Genomic DNA, 17,060 nt, shown 5'->3' with positions numbered 1-17,060 from the left:
TGGCATATGGAGATTCCCAGGCTAGGGGTCTAATCGGAGCTGTAGCTGCCAGCCTACGCCAAAGCCATAGCAACGCAGGATCCGAGCCGAGTCTGCAACCTACACCACAGCTCACGGCAACGCCGGATCGTTAACCCACTGAACAAGGGCAGGGATCGAACCCACAACCTCATGGTTCCTAGTCGGATTCGTTAACCACTGCGCCACGACAGGAACTCCTGGAGTTTTTAACTCAAGAATCATCCAAACTGAGCCTCCAGCAATTTATCAAGCAATTCAGATTTCCTTAAACCAGCACTGGTTCCCAGCAAAGGTTCTGCTCTGATAAGCTGTGATTCACTGCATTCTCTGTTAATCTCTCCAATTTTAAGGGCAGTGGTTTGCTTTGTGACTCTGTTGACTAAAAAAAGTTGTTGACTTTTTAGTGTGTTGAGGTTTTTATTTGTTGTCAGGATGGAGTGGGAACTTCCAAGTTTCTTACATACCATACCAGAAATGGGAAGTCTGCATCTTCTTTTAAGAAATGTTTTTCTAGACCATAAGCTTAAAATTTATGCAGAATAAGAAAACATGCGCACAGAATGGCCATCATCAAAAAGCCTACAAACAATAAGTGCTGGAGAGGGTGTGGAGAAAAAGGAACCCTAGTACACTCTTGGTGGGATTGTAAAGTGGTGCAACCACTGTGGAAAACAGGATGGAGATGCCTCAGAAAACTAAACATAGAACTACCATTTGACCCAGCAATCCCACTCCTGGGCATCTATCCAGCAAAAACCATGACTCGCAAAGACACATGTACTCCAATGTTCATTCACTGCAGCACTCTTTTCAATAGCCAAGACATGGAAACACCTTAAATGTCCATCGACAGAGGAGTGGATCCAGAAGATGTGGTACATATACACAATGGAATATTACTCAGCCATCAAAAAGAATGGAATACCAGCATTTTTAGCAACATGGATGGACCTAGAAATTAGCATGCTAAGTGAAGTCAGCCATACAATGAGACACCAACATCAAATGCTTTCAATGACATGTGGAATCTGAAAAAAGGACAGACTGAACTTCTTTGCAGAACAGATGCTGACTCACAGACACTGAAAAACTTACCGTCTCTGGAAGAGACAGTTTGGGGGGTTGGGGGATGTGCTTGGGTTGTGGGATGGCAATCCTGTGAAACTGGATTGTTATGATCATTATACAACTACAGATGTGATAAACTCATTTGAATAATTAAAAAAACAACAAAAAAAGAAGTTTTAATTTGATGTAGTTCAAAAAAAAAAACCATGTGCAAACTCAATATCATATAAAACCATGCTGCATACTTTGCAAATTATTACTTTTCACTTTCCTTTTACACTGAACATATTTATATTTCTAGACATCTTGCCTAGATCAGACACCGTTCTTAAAATCTGAACTTCCAAGTTTATCTACAGAAATCAACATAAAATTATAAAGTGTAATCCTTGAAATATATCTTCCAAACAAGTGATTAAAATATAGCTTACCATTTTGATGCCTGTGGAAAATGTCACTGGTTTTATAGGTTTAGGTTTCTCAAGCTGCATTTCCAATTGCGTAGATCTATCTTTATGCTGAGCCAAAAGCAGAGCAACAGGAAGATCAGAACTCTCCTATAAGAAGAGTAAAAGCACAATGTGAAAGTTAAAAAGAAAACACTAAAGAGCAACATCTTTTATTTTAAATTATGCCTTTTCATAAACATTTGATGTCAACCTAAGTGTGCACCAAATGGAGAACACTTCACAAAAAAATTTTAACATTCTATAATAAGAAAAGGCTGTTTTAGACTCATAAATCAAAATAACCTACGAAAAAGGATTTTTATAAAATCCACATTAAAGAAAATACAATGGGGTTTTATTTCATCTAGCAAAACCAACTATATTTATTAAAATTAAAAAAATTAGAAGCTAATCACAAAAAGAGTAGTACAAATTACTATAACTTAGATCAGATGTTTATCTAACACACATTCTTTTTACCACTGAATTCAGTCTAGTTTGAAATTGTTTCCCATTAGATTTCACCTGAGGTGCTTTGGAAATGATCCTTGTTCTGTTTTGCACAATGGAATGACTGTTATGTACAACCAAAAGTATATTTATTTTCTCCTGAATTGACTTATTTTTATAAATGAAGTCTAAATTTTCTAAATGAACAAAATAATAGTAAACACTTTAAATATTTTACAGTGATAAATCAGGGCCACTATTTATACAAATCTCCACAAACATATATTAATAATGCAAGCAATACTAATTCTTATATGCAGACTGTTACTTCTTCTGTTTAACATGATGTCTTCTTATCCATGTAAAGTGCTGCAGAGCTAAGACCTAAGCTAAATGCATGCAGACATTTTTCTTTCTGAGTTGTCAGTTAAATAACACAGAAACACATGCAAAGAGAAGCCAGGAAGGAAGGAGATCATACATACACATACACACACACACATTACTTTCTATTATCTATAAACAAAAATGAAGGTATACACATTTCTATCCCCTATATCAAGATTACCTATGAAAACATAGTCTTCAAATAGCATGCAGATCTATAAAATAGTAACTACCTAGAATTTAATCCTGAAAAAAATCATATTGTTAAACATTTCATCTTATAAAAGATATAGCAGAATTAATTTTCCTTCCAAGTCCAACAACGTTTTTAGGCACAAAGATGGCTAATTAATATATTTAAAGGACTCGCTTAAAGGTGACAGTACAGAAGAAATTCAAATAACAAGTCATTTATTTCAATAGCATTGTCCTAGAATAAATCTGTACCTTAAGACTTTGTAACAGAACACTGTAAAACAGCTAAAATGGAAAAAAAAAGTAAAAAAAAAGCTGAATTTAAAAAAAAAGACTGTGACAAACAGAAGTGCTTTGCAAGAGCAAATGTTAACAAAGATTAGAACTTTTAAAAAGTAAATGGGAAAACATAAATTTTATTTATAAACAGAACTTTATTAAGGGGCAAAATCCTTACAACATAGCTTTAGTATAACAAAGAAGAATGAATAAAATACACTTTGAGAATATTCTTATTCATCTTTCATATTCTACAACAAAGCATCAGCAATGCATTAGTAACAATACTGCTGTGAATTCCTGCATCTATTCTAGATTTCCACTAGGAATTTTATAATAAAATGTAAAGTTAAAGCACATTTTAAATGGGCAATGGCCCAAAATATCTTGGCAAATCTCTTATTATCTTTTCATATGTAAAAACTAATAGAAGAAAAATAAACTTCCTTGGCTAAAAAATAAAAAGCTCATTGTTTCATAATTAATACACTGAGTTCAAATTCCATACCTGGTATATACTTTAAAACGTTCTTGTATAAATGTAATACAATGTATGCACTCCAAAAAAGTTGCTAGTCAATACTCTGACCTGTTTTAATCCTGATTTCATCTTCACATAAAAGGAATACAATATTAAAATGTCTTGGTAAAACTAAAAATAAACAGCCTAGAAATCTAAAATTAATTCTGATACAAAGACAACACAACTTACTTCAAATCTGCTTTACTTCACTTTAGCACTCGAAATTTTGGAGCCTGAAAACTAAAAATAAGCTGGAGCTTTAACAACAACAAAAAAAAATCTACAGGGTAAAATAAACTACGGGAAACAGATATGCTCTCAGGAATACATAAAATGCAGATTAAGCCTTTCAAGTTTTTTCATTTTTCTTAGCTTTATTTTACCCTGAAAGGCTCTCTAACCTACATTAACTTCCTAAAAGTACACTGTTTAATATTTAAAGAAATTTTAATAAGACTACCTCTAATACTCATTAAAAGCTTTATAATGACCATTTTTAAAAGACTATTTTAACTGACTTTAAGCAAGCCACCTGGTAAACAATATTCTAACAAAAATCAGCTACTGCATTTGACAATATTAGCCCTTAACAAAATTAAGACATAAGCTGATGAGAATTTTCAAACAGGAACATAAAAAGACTTAATAAGTCAGGACCTATTTAAAAACCTTTTGCCAAACTGTTAAAAAAAAAAAAAAAAAACCTATATTTACAGTTAAGATTAAATAAATGGACTTTTTAGGCAATATTAGAGTAAATGCTTAAGTCATAAACATTAAGACCATAAAATTAAAATCCTGTCACATACAGTAAATGTAATGCCAATGCTTTTTTAAACAGTTAATAAGTGACTTTTACCACAAAGACCAAAAACAGGAGAAAAAGAAAATCTAATAAGTAGTATTTGCTGATTATAGATCCAGTGACTAATCCTAATCCTAAGATTCAAGCTCTTAGATATATTTACAGATGCCAATGTCAACTTTTTTAGTAAAATCTAACACATGAACGTACACAGAATAAGAAATATGACACATTCTTTTATTTAATAAAAGATTCAGAGCATAAAAAGAAATTTAATGAATTCTTTCAATTAGTCAATAATGATGAAATGTTAACACTAACAAAAATTATTTTAATATTTAAAAATTAAAGTAACAAAGAATCTTTAAAAATAAATTTGAAAATGAAAACCAGAAATTCAAATTGAATTGGTATTTAAACCAATCTGGTGTAATTAATTGCTCTAATGAATACAGTAAAATTGCTAAGGATTATTTAACCACCATGTTACATAATCTAAACAGTAAAGAACAAATGCACAGTAACGACTTGCAGGTGAAGAAAACAGGAAGAGGGGTTGGTTCTTACATAAACCAATATTAACTCCAGATTATACACATTGTACAACATTGGCAGTTGCAGCTCAACTGCCAATAGCACCTCAATGAAGTAGCAAAACTTAGCACTAAAAGACTGAAGACAAAAAGAATACACAAGAATAACTGCTATGCAAAACTAGCTAGCCTCAAAATAAAAACTACAAGCTCTTTATATTACATATAACATGTTTAAAAATTTAAAGTGTATTTTCACCTGATACCTAAATTCTATATTTGGAATTAAGTCAATTAACTTCAGAAGAGAGAATTACCAAAGAAAAGTACATTCCTCTTTGCATAAAATGATAAAAAAAGAAACTTTCAAAAAGTAATTGTAACATGGATCTTTACTAATTAATTTAAGTTTTTAATTTCTCACAAAGTGTATGTCTACAAAAAATGTAAAACACAACAGGAGTCACGTCAACTGTTGAAGCCATACCCACCACTTAAAAGTTTCAATAGGAGTTCCCGTCGTGGTGCAGTGGTTAACGAATCCGACTAGGAACCATGAGGTTGCGGGTTCGATCCCTGGCCTTGCTCAGTGGGTTGATGATCCAGCGTTGCCGTGAGCTGTGGTGTAGGTTGCAGACGCGGCTTGGATCCCACGTTGCTGTGGCTCTAGCGCAGGCTGGCAGCTACAGCTCCGATTGGACCCCTAGCCTGGGAACCTCCATATGCCGTGGGAGCGGCCCAAGAAATGGCAAAAAGACAAAAAAAAAAAGCTATAAAAAAAAAGTTTCAATAAAAATTAATGGAAGTTACATAGGAAAATACTGTTATTTCATATGTTACGGTCCTCATTTTTTGGGGGGGTCTTTTTACGGCTACACCTGCGGCATATGAAAGTTCTCAGGCGAGGGATCAAACTGGAGTTGCAACTGCAGGCCTACACCACAGCCACAGCAACACCAGATTCGAGCTTCATCTGGGACCTCACTGCAGCTCCTTAACCCACTGAGTTAGGCAAGGGAGCAAACCTGCATCCTCACTGATACCAGTAGGGTTCATGACCTCTGAACCACAATGGGAACTCCCCGTCCTCACTTTTATTTACATTTACTCCCTTGTCCTCAAATTTACATTCCATTCACAAAAAGTAGAGAAGGGTTATGATAAGCATTTTCTGTCTAAGCCTCAATAATATCCTTACTTTTCCTTTACTTTCTCACCTACTTCTAATTTAAATAATCCTGCTTTCTCTTTTTATTCCTGGTTATGAGATTTAAAACGCTTTTAGGGCAAAAGCACAGTAAAAAAAATATACATGTACACATTTACCTGATCATAGAATAGCAAATAGCATAGCAACCAGTAGACTAAGGAGTTAAGTGTGTTAACAGCACATGGAAATTAATTATGTGGCCAGGAAAGGGAAAAGGAAGAATGCAAAAAGACTTTACTGGACTATTTTCTAGTTGTGATTTCATCAATATCACACTGGTTTATCAGCATCAGATAATACATTCTCAAAACTATGAAACACAGCATAAACCTTGGTTAGCATTACTGCTATTATCTAACAATGCTGAATAGCTTTTTTTCTGCCTGTGGCATATAGAAGTTTCCTGGCCAGGGGTCAAATCGGAGCTGCAGCTGAAGCCTAAGTGATATAGGATCAAAGCCACATCTGCAACCTATACTGCAGCTTAGACAACGCCAGATCCTAAACCCACTGAGCATGGCCAGAGACTGAACCCGCATCCTCACAGAGACAGCATGAGGTTCTTAAACCACTAATCCACAAGAGGAACTCATACCATTTCTTTTAAATGTATTTTTTTCATGCAAAAACATGAAATACAGTTCCCACAGAGAAACCAGAGTCTACTATAAACTTCAATATGAAGCCAAAATACTTGAAAATGAGGTAGTTATTAGAAAACCAATGTTATTTAGGAAAAATGCTCTGAAAACAATGTGTTTTAGTAAACTTAGAAACATATCAACAACCTCTTAATAGCAAACTGGTTTATGTTAGTTATAATATTACTGTCTCATCTGAAAATAAGATGATATTAACAAACTTTTTTTAAATAAAGGAAGAAAAGATGAGTACATCAGTACAAACTTTAGAAATGCCATTTAAATGCCATTACCCAGCATAATAACAGGAAAGATAAACCTTGAAAACAAATGATTTTTTTATCACAATTAATATTAATACATACCAATTCATCTAAAAAAGCCTGCTTATTCTTCCTTTTTAGAATCTGCTGCCGTTGTTCTTCTTTTTGTATAAATAGTCTTCTTTGTTCGTTTTCCTGTCGTTCTACCTCTAACGCTTCTTCCAATTCCTCCTGTTCCCGAGTCTAAAACAAAAACGTTTTTATATGGCATGGAATAAATTCAGTAACCAAAATCAACCCTAAACCACATCTCTACCCCCTTTTGGAAGCATAAAACACAGTAGTCACTAACTATTTTAATAGTGCAGCAATTCTACTTTGAAAGAACCAGAATTCATTTTATTTCACGTGGACCTGTTACTATTAAAGAGAATGACAGCACTAAACACCTAAATAAAGTCCACTGGGCCTAGCTGCAGAACTGTGGAAACAGTGCTTAGTAATACCTTTATTTTAGGGGATTTAACAAGGAAAACAAAACAAAAAACCCGACAACAACTAGACAATCTCCATATAGAACTATTGATTGAAACACTCCATATAAAAGACTAGCTTATTGAACAGAAACAATTTTTAGAACATATAAGACAATGAAAAGTTATCATAGCACTTAGCTTCATTTTCCCAAGCTAAAATAAGTCTTTCTGATGCTAGAGTTCAAAACAGCATTCATTTAAGGTTAAGTAATGAAAAACTCAAGTTATTTCCTAATACAAGCATATACGTTTCAAAGGTCCTCTTTGCGGACTGAAAAATTCAAAATCCAAAGCTAATATGTAGAGAGAAGAACTATAGGCCTACTCATTCCCCTTTTATGAAGTTCCTCAGAAATAGTAAATACTTCTAGGCTCTGAAATTTATTCCAACTCTAACACATACTTAAAAGCAATATTATACCTAGTCTTTGCTCTTTTAAGTCCTATGAATGAGAAATACAGAAAAATCTGAATGGCTTTATTTTAGGAATTCCCTTCATGGCTCAGTGGTTACTGAACCTGAATATGTGGGTTCAATGCTTGGCCTCGCTCAGTGGGTTAAGATCCGATGCTGCCAGGAGCTGTGGTATAGGTCACAGACGCAGCTAAGATCCCTCATTGCTGTGGCTGTGGCATAGGCCAGCAGCTGTAGCTCCAATTCAACCCCTAGCCTGAAAACTTCCATATGCCGCTGCTGCAGCCCTAAAAAGCAAAAAAAAAAAAAAAAAAGAGAGAGAAAGAAAAAAAATTCCAGTTACTTTTTTTTAATTCAATACAACATTGAGAATTTATTGCACTTCACAGCAAATAGAAAGAGAGCATAACAGGTTTGAGGATCACTAAATACGAATTAACAAAGACCTCAGAGAAAAGGATACTTTTATGTAAAATAATATTCAAAATCTCCTATTATATCTCAATTCACATGTTAGACAAACTCCCCACAAAACAAGATTCTCATATAAAAACATGTTTCACTTATAATTCCAACTCAGTATATCCAAAATTAAGTTTCGCATTTGGTTTCCCAAAACTGACTACCCTCCTATATTCCTTACTTCTGATAACTGCACACCTACATTTCAGTCAACTCAACCTGAAACCTCAAAGTCATCTTTGTTTACTCCCTCTCCCCTACCCCACTCCCCTTAAATTAGATCAATCGCTAAGACTTATGGGCATCTCTCCCTATAATTTTACAAACTTCTATTACTAAGGTTGTTATTCTAAGTCAGGTATCCGGTGGAGAAGAGAATTCAAATTTGACCTAGAAGGATTAGTAGGAATAAATGTAAAGAGTTAGGGGCTGAGATATGAGAGCCACAAAAGTGAGTTACCTGACTAAAGGTCCATAAGCAGAAAAGGATGGGTCTCATTACGAAGCAATGACATATAAGCAATAAGTATGACAAGTGACAGAGAGGTATACACAGAATACAGTGGAGGCAAAATTGATATGAGTTGGCAAATTCTCCCTGCAATGATGGAGGACAGGTAGAATCAGAAAAGATTTCATATAGAGTATTATGAGTTGAATGTGTTCCCCCAAAATACATGCTGAAGTCTTAACCCCGGTACCTCTAAAAGTGACCTTATTTGGAAATAGGGTCTATACAGATGTAATCAGGATAAGACAAGTCATGCTGGAAATATGGACACAGGCACAGAGGAGAAGGCCACGTGAAGACAGAGGCAGAAATCAGAGCAGTGCCAAAGGTGCTGGCAACCATCACAAGATAGAGGAGGCATAGAAAGATTTTTCCCTAGCACTTTCAAAGAGACCATGACCCTGATGACACCCTGATTTCAGAATTCTAGTCTACAGAACCATGAAAGAACAAATTCCTATTGTTATAAATCACCCAGGAGTTCCCGTCGTGGCGCAGTGGTTAACGAATCCGACTAGGAACCATGAGGTTGCGGGTTCGGTCCCTGCCCTTGCTCAGTGGGTTAAAGATCCGGCGTTGCCGTGAGCTGTAGTGTAGGTTGCAGACGTGGCTCGGATCCTGCGTTGCTGTGGCTCTGGCGTAGGCCGGAGGCTACAGCTTCGATCTGACCCCTAGCCTGGGAACCTCCATATGCCGTGGGAGCAGCCCAAGAAATAGCAACAATAACAACAACAACGAGACAAAAAAAAAAAAAGTAAATCACCCAGTGTTCAGTAATCTGTTTATAATAGCCCTAGGAAACTACTAAATAGATGTTGAGCAGACTTCAAATAATAGGTATTCACCCCCCCTGGAGAGTGGCACAACCATTTAGGTAGAGAAAACAAAGGTGCAAAGACATGAATCAGGGTGAAATGTTTGGCAATGCCAAGTCATAAAGCATGGAGGTGAGGAAAAGTGCTAGATAAAGCTGGACAGGCAAGTAGAGGGGAGATCATGGAGAGTCTACCACACTATATTAAGGGATGCATTTGTGCCACACTAAGGCAACTGGGAAGACTAATTAGAGTTTAGAAAGATGGATAAAAGCAGTAAGAATACAGATCAACAAGGTTCAAGACTGAAGACTAGTTATAAGAATATTTAAAAACTCAGGTAAAAAATAATGAGAACCCTAAGTAAGGTAATAATAACAAAATTTGAAGAGGAGCCAGGTTTGAAAGAAGATAAGGAAAGACTATCAACAGTACATGAAGACTGATCAGATACAGTTTGAACACTTGGATAGAGAACATAATAGGAGAAACAGGTGGGAGAGTAAAGATTAAAAAATTCAGTTCTGATGAACAGGGATGCAAAAATCCTCAACAAAATATTAGCAAACCAAATTCAATAATACATTAAAAGGATCATATACCATAATTAGATGGAATTTATTCCAGGGATGCAAGGATGGTTCAATGTCCACAAATCAACCAATGTGATACACCAATTTATAAAATGACAAATTAAAAGCATATGATCATCTCAACAGATGCAGAAAAAGCTTTAGAAAAATCCAAACTCCATTTATGATGAAAGTTCTAAACAAAGAGGGCATGGAGTGAACATAATTCAACATCATAAAGGCCAAACATAATGAGCCCATAACTAAAAACATACTCAATGGTGAAAAGCTCCAAGTATTTCCTCTAAGATGAGAAGGAAGATAAGTATGCCCACTCTTGCCATTCTTATTCAACACAGTACTGAAAGTCTAGCCAGAGCAATCAGACAAAAAAAGAAATAAGAGGAATTCAAATCAGAAAGGAAGAAGTATAACTGTCACTGCAGAGGACATGGTACTGTATACAGAAAATCCTAGGAGTTGCCGTGATGGCACAGCACAAACGAATCCAACTAGTAACCATGAGGTTGCGGGTTTGATCCTTGGCTTTGTTCAGTGGGTTAAGGATCTGGTGTTGCTGTAAGCTGTGATGTATGTCACAGATGCAGTTCAGATCCCACATTGCTGTGGTCGTGGCGTAGGCTGGCAGCTATAGCTCCAACCCAACCCCTAGCCTGGGAACCTCCATCTGCTGCAGATGCAGCCCTAAAAAAGAAAAAAGAAAATCCTAAAGATGCCACCAAAACCTATTAGAACTCAATAACGCATTTCCATACACTAATAAACTATTGGAGTAAGAGAAATGAATCTCATCTACATATCTGTATCAAAAAGAATTAAATATCTAAGAATAAATCAAACCAAGGAGACAAAAATCTATACATAGAAAACTATATGACACTGACAAAAGAAATTAAAGACAACACAAATAGAAAGATAAACCGTGTTCACAGACTGGAAGAATTAACATTGTTAAAATGGTCATACTACCCTAAGACAGTCTATAGATTTGAAGCAATCTCTATCAACATACCAATGGCATTTTGCACAGAACTAGAACAAATAATTTTTCTGTACGGCAACATAAAATACCCAGAATAGCCAAAACAATCTTGACAGAGAAAAAAAACAAAGCTGGAAGTATCACACTTTCTGATTTCAAACTATACTACAAAGCTACTATCTTCAAAAAAGTACAGTACTGGTTTAAAAAAAGCAGACACACAGAGCAATGTAAAAGAATAGCAAGTCCAGAAATAAAACCACATTTACATGGGCAATTAATTTATGACAGAGGAGGCAAGAATATACAGTGAGGAAAAAACAGCTTTTTCAATAAATGGTGTTACAAAAATTGGGCAGCTACATGTAAAAAAATCAAACTGGACTACTTTCTCATTCCATATACAAAAATAAACTCAAAAAGGATTAAAGACGTAAGCATTAGACCTGAAACTATAATATTCTTAGAAGAAAGCATAGGTAGATTGCACTCTGACATCAGTCTTAGCAATATTTTTTTAATATATTTCCTCAAGTGAAGGAAACAAAAGCAAAAACAAACAAATTGTACTACATTAAACTAAAAAGCTTTTGCACAGCAGAGGAAAGCACTGACAAAACAAAAAGACTGAATATTGAATGGGAGAGGATATTTGCAAACAATAAATCCAATAAGGGATTAATATTCAAAATATACAAAGAACTCATACAATTCAACCTCAAAAAAAAAAAAAAACCCAATTAAAAAAAGGACAAAGGACCCAAACAGACATTTTTCCAAAGAAGACATACAGATAGCCAAAAAGCACAGGAAAAGATGCTCAACATCACTAATCATTATGGAAATGCAAATCAAAACCACATCTGTCAAAATGGCTACTATCAAAAAGACAACAAATAACAGGGGAGTTCGCACAGTGGAAATGAATCTGACTAGTATCCATGAGATCACAGGTTTAATCCCTGGCCTCGCTCAGTAGGTTAAGGATCCAGCATTGCCATGAGCTGTGGTATAGGTCACAGATGCAGCTCGGATCTGGCGTTGCTGTGACTGCGGCGTAGGCAAGCAGCTACAGCTCCAATTCAACCCCTAGCCTAGGAACCTCCATCCGCTCTGGGTACAACCCTAAAAAGACCAAAAAAAAGACAACAAATAACAAATGTTGGCAAGGATATAGAAAAAAGGGAACCCTTGTGCACTGTTGGTGAGAATGTAAATTGGTACGGTCACTATGGAAAGCAATAACATTCCTTTAAAAATCAGAAATAGAACCACAATACAATCCAGCAATTCTACTACTGGGTATTTATCCAAAGAAAGTAAAAGCACTAATTAGAAAAGATATATGTACCCCAATGTTCATTAATGCATTATTTACAACAGCCAAGATAATGGAAGCACCCTAAGTGCCCATCAATAGATGAATGAATAAAAAAGATGTTAGATAAATATAGGTATAAATATATATAATCAAATACTACTCTGCCATAAAAAAATGAAATCTTAACATCTGAATTGCTCTAGATGATATTACACTACATTAAATAAGTCAGACAGAAAAGGACAAATGCCACATGATTTCATTTTTATGTGGAATCTAAAAAACAAAACAAGTGAACAAACATAACAAAACAGAAACAGAGTCACAGATACAGAGAACAAACAGATGGTTGCCAGAAAGGAGGAGGGGTAGGAAATGAGAGAAATAGGTGAGGAAGATTAAGAGATACAAACTTCGTCACCAAGTAAATGGGTCACAGGTATGAAATGTACAGTTGGGAGAATACAGTCAACAAGAATGTAATATCTGTGTATCATGATGGTAACCACACAAACAAAATGGTAACTTGACTTATGGTGATCATTTGGAAATGTATAGAAATACTGAATCTCTATGTTGTACACCAGGAACTAACAAAATATTGTAGGTCAATTATGTATCAAAAACAAACTTACTGAAAAAGAGATTTGTGGTTACCAGAAGCAGGGGTTGTGAGGGGAGGGGAATCAGATAAAGGTAGTCAAAATATTCTTTTAAAGAAAGACAGGTTTTTAAAGGATCATATGGAAATATTTGTTTCTAATACATAAAAAGAAGAAAATACTTAGCAACCAACCAGCTTTAACTTATTTTTCTGAATAACATCTTTGTTTTCCTTTTGGTATATCTCCATTTTCTTCTTGGTGTTGTCCAAATCCACATTGTTGGTCAAGTTGAAAACTGCATCAGAAAAGAAATACTGACATGAAATACAATTTTAACATAAATCCTGAGAAAATAATAAAAACCACATATTCATCATGGTGACTTCTTTTTTTTTGTCTTTCTAGGTCCAGACCCACAGCATATGGAGGTTCCCAGGCTAGGTGTCAAATCAGAGCTGTAGCAACACGGGATCCAAGTCTCATCTGCGACCTACACCACAGCTCACAGCAACTCCGGATCCTTAACCCGCTGAGCAAGGCCCGGGATCAACCCAGGTCCTCATGGGATGCTATTCGGGTTCGTTAACCACTGAGCCACTACAGGAATTCCCACAGTGACTTCTTAATTCATCAGGTTGTCATTCCTTATAGCTCTATGTGTGTCTTTTTACTAACCACATAATTTAGAAACTAGTTCTAGTTCAGCAACTGTGTTTTCTGAACCAAAATGAGACTGTCAGACAGACCATCACACAGACTATCTAAAGACCTGAATCACCTCAAAAAAACCTAAGATACATGCTTGCCATAATCACATTGGATTTAATTTTTATAGTGCCTGTTTTAACTTTGAAAGTATAAAAAAGATTGCTTAAATTTTTAAAATAAAAATAAGTCTGGGATCTACTACACTGGTCAGAATCAATACTGACAAGAATTTGTGCTACAGAAAAAGAAAAACTATTCAAAGGAATAAAAAATACTATCAAACTAAAACAGGTTTTATTCTGATCTTCAACATGGCTAAACACAACTTGAATTATTTCCTGTATAGTCTAGATCTGTAAAAGTATGAAATAGATAAGAGCTAAAACTTAACAGGGAAGGTAAAGGACAATCTGGCATCAAAACTTAAGACTGAAATAATTTAGTAAGAGAAGCCACTGAGATATGTTTAGGTAGGTGATACATTTTCAGTGAATTAGAACTTTTTATAATTCCATTTCAAAATTATTTGAATTCTAAATACCTTACTCCCTTCTAAGTTTATATATATATATATATATATATATATATATATATATATATAAATTTAAAGGTTGTTATAATACTCTCAATTTTAAAAAAATCTCTTTTGGTATATGTAAATTCATATTTTAAAGTACCACCCCACTACCCTACCTCTTTCAGTGTTTGTATCAGCCTGTCTAAAGAAGGATCCATGTCATTAAGTCTCTCCAGTTCTATAATTCAATTCAGACCTTCCTTGGATTCCTCTCTAACCCCTTTCCATTCACTTCTATCGCTTTTCCAATTATTTACTACTTCCTCCTGCTCGTCCTATAAACAGGTTTGATCTACCCTAAATAACTGCTCTACTTCATGTTTCTACAGATTCCTTCCCCATCTCACTTTGTCCTTTAACTAATAACCATCTCAAATAGTTCCTAGGCTTTTGCATAATAGAGTCCTATAAGAGCTGAAAAGTAATACAGGAAATCCAACAGAGGGGTTATCTGTTTTGTTGAGTAAGGCCATCAAACATACTCAAAAGACCAATCTGATCCATAATTACATTTTCATTTCCTCACAGGGCAAATTTATTTCAGAATATCAATTTATCATAATCATTACTGAAAATCCAGGCTTATTTACATATGCAGAAAAAATAGAAGCAATTCTCAATTCTACTACATGCAGTTTTAAAACCCTGGGAGAAAAGAGAGATAGTGAGAAACAACAGGCCTCTATTTCTCTAGCTTTTTTAGCATAAAGTAGAAAAGAAAATAGTAATTGTGGCTTACTAGGGAATCTATCTAGGATGCAATATAGGGTATTTTCTATAAATCACACTCTGGCCCTGACACAAAAGGGTCAGAGAAGAAAACCCCAAACTAGCAACAGCCCTGAGAAAGGCAACTGTGATATATTTGTTAATATAGTCTGATTCCACTATTCTTGACAATCACTCACAATGTACTCCTTGTACTTAACAGATATCCACTGAGCCACCAAATCCAAAACTCTTTCACAACCTCTACCACCCTTAACATCTCTGCCCACTTAATTTTGATCACTACTTTTTCCCTTAGCATGTCCACTTTTGACTAATTTGTTAGTACATTCTCCTGATCATCCTTCTACTACTCCAACTACTCATCCTCCAGGTGGAGGATCCCACATTGCTGTGGCTCTGGCATAGGCTGGCGGCTACTGCTCCAAATCAACCCCTAGCCTGGGAACCTCCATATGCCACGGGAACGGCCCAAGAAAATGGGAAAAAGAAAAAAAAAAAAAAGAAACAAACAAAATGAAACTTACCCTTATCACACAATTCTAGCAAATGCACTCCTTGGTATTTATCCAAAGGAATCAAAAACCATGTCCACACACAGCAGAAATTATCATAACACTATAAATCAACTATACTTCAATAAAACTTTAAAAAATAAAAAAAAGGCTACACAAAAGCCTGCATATGAATGTTTACAGCAGCTTTATTCATAACTGCCAAAAATATGGAAGAAACCAAGATGTCCTTTAGTGTTTGAGTAGATAAATAAAGTGTGGTATGTCTAGACAACGGGGTATTATTTAGCAACAAAGAAAATAATAACAATAAGCTATCAAACCATGAAAAAATGTGGAAGAAACTTAAATGCATATTACTAAGAGAAAAAAAAACAATTTGACAAGGCTATATACAGTAGGATTCCAACTACATCATGTTCTGGAAAGGGCAAAACTATGGAGACGGTAAAAAGATCAGTGTTTGCCAGTGGCTGAGGGGGTGAAGGGACAAGCAGACAGAACACAGAGGAATTTTAGGGTAGTAAAACTATTCTGTATAATACCACATTCAGAATACATACATGCCATTATATATTTATCCAAAACCATAATGTTCAATACCAAAGTAAACCCTAATGTAAACTATGGACATTGGGAAATAATGATATGTCAATTGGTTCATTGATTATAACAAATATACCACTCTGGTGGGGTATGTTGAGAGTAGGGGAGTTCTATGGATGTGTGGCACAAAGGGTATATGGGAACCCTCTGTACTTTCTGCTTAATTTTGTTGTGAATCTAAAATGGCTCTAAAGTATAAAGTCTATCTTTTTAAAAAAAGAACTTCTCATCTGGTAAGAGCTTAGGAAATGCTAGTTGAATTATTACAAGAGGAAAAAAATAAATAAATAAATATGGGTGTGGGGATACACAAAACAAGTAAAAGGAATTAAGAGATACAAACTTTCAGTTTAAAATAAGTCACAAATCACAGAGGTGTAATGTGCACATACAGAATATAGTCAATAATACTATAACTACTTTATATAATGAGGGATGGGAACTGGTCTTATTGCCATGATCATTTCATAATGCATAAAAATATCAAATCACTTTTCATACACCTGAAACTGAAATAATATTGAATGTTAACCATAACTCAATAAAAAATTAAAATAAATAAAAAATAAAATAACAAAGAAACCAATGCTGATATTTATAATTATTTTTATAAATATAAATCTAATTAAAATGACCTTTATAATTATACAGAATGGCAAAGTAAGCAGATATGAAATTACAGGAAAATATAATCTTTGTTTCTTATGGTATGAATCTACTGGAAAGTAAAGGTAATCAAATTGATACCCTACTCTAAACCCTACCAGAATGTTTAGAGAAGTTTATGAAAAAAAAAAATTACAATTTATCAGCTAGCTAGACAATATACCACTGATTTAAACTTCCCATTAAATAGAACCT

At 34.8% G+C, this 17,060-nt stretch overlaps 1 protein-coding gene across 2 annotated transcripts in view; it reads right to left on the bottom strand.

Annotated features, from left to right (window-relative positions):
- MNAT1 (MNAT1 component of CDK activating kinase) overlaps nucleotides 1-17,060 on the bottom strand; it is a 214,303-nt gene that overhangs the window by 134,686 nt on the left and 62,557 nt on the right. For both annotated transcript variants that reach the window (XM_047767471.1, XM_047767472.1), the window contains exons 4-6: nucleotides 13,256-13,359; nucleotides 6,927-7,067; nucleotides 1,521-1,646 (exon numbers count right to left, since the gene is read on the bottom strand). In XM_047767471.1, the coding sequence (XP_047623427.1) occupies nucleotides 1,521-1,646; nucleotides 6,927-7,067; nucleotides 13,256-13,359 (371 nt within the window). The remainder of the gene's footprint in view (nucleotides 1-1,520; nucleotides 1,647-6,926; nucleotides 7,068-13,255; nucleotides 13,360-17,060) is intronic.

The sequence above is a fragment of the Phacochoerus africanus genome, chromosome 2 (assembly GCF_016906955.1).
Source record: "Phacochoerus africanus isolate WHEZ1 chromosome 2, ROS_Pafr_v1, whole genome shotgun sequence".
NCBI lineage: Eukaryota > Metazoa > Chordata > Mammalia > Artiodactyla > Suidae > Phacochoerus > Phacochoerus africanus.
Note: the sequence above shows the minus strand (reverse complement) of the source record. Positions and strands in the feature narration are given on the sequence as shown.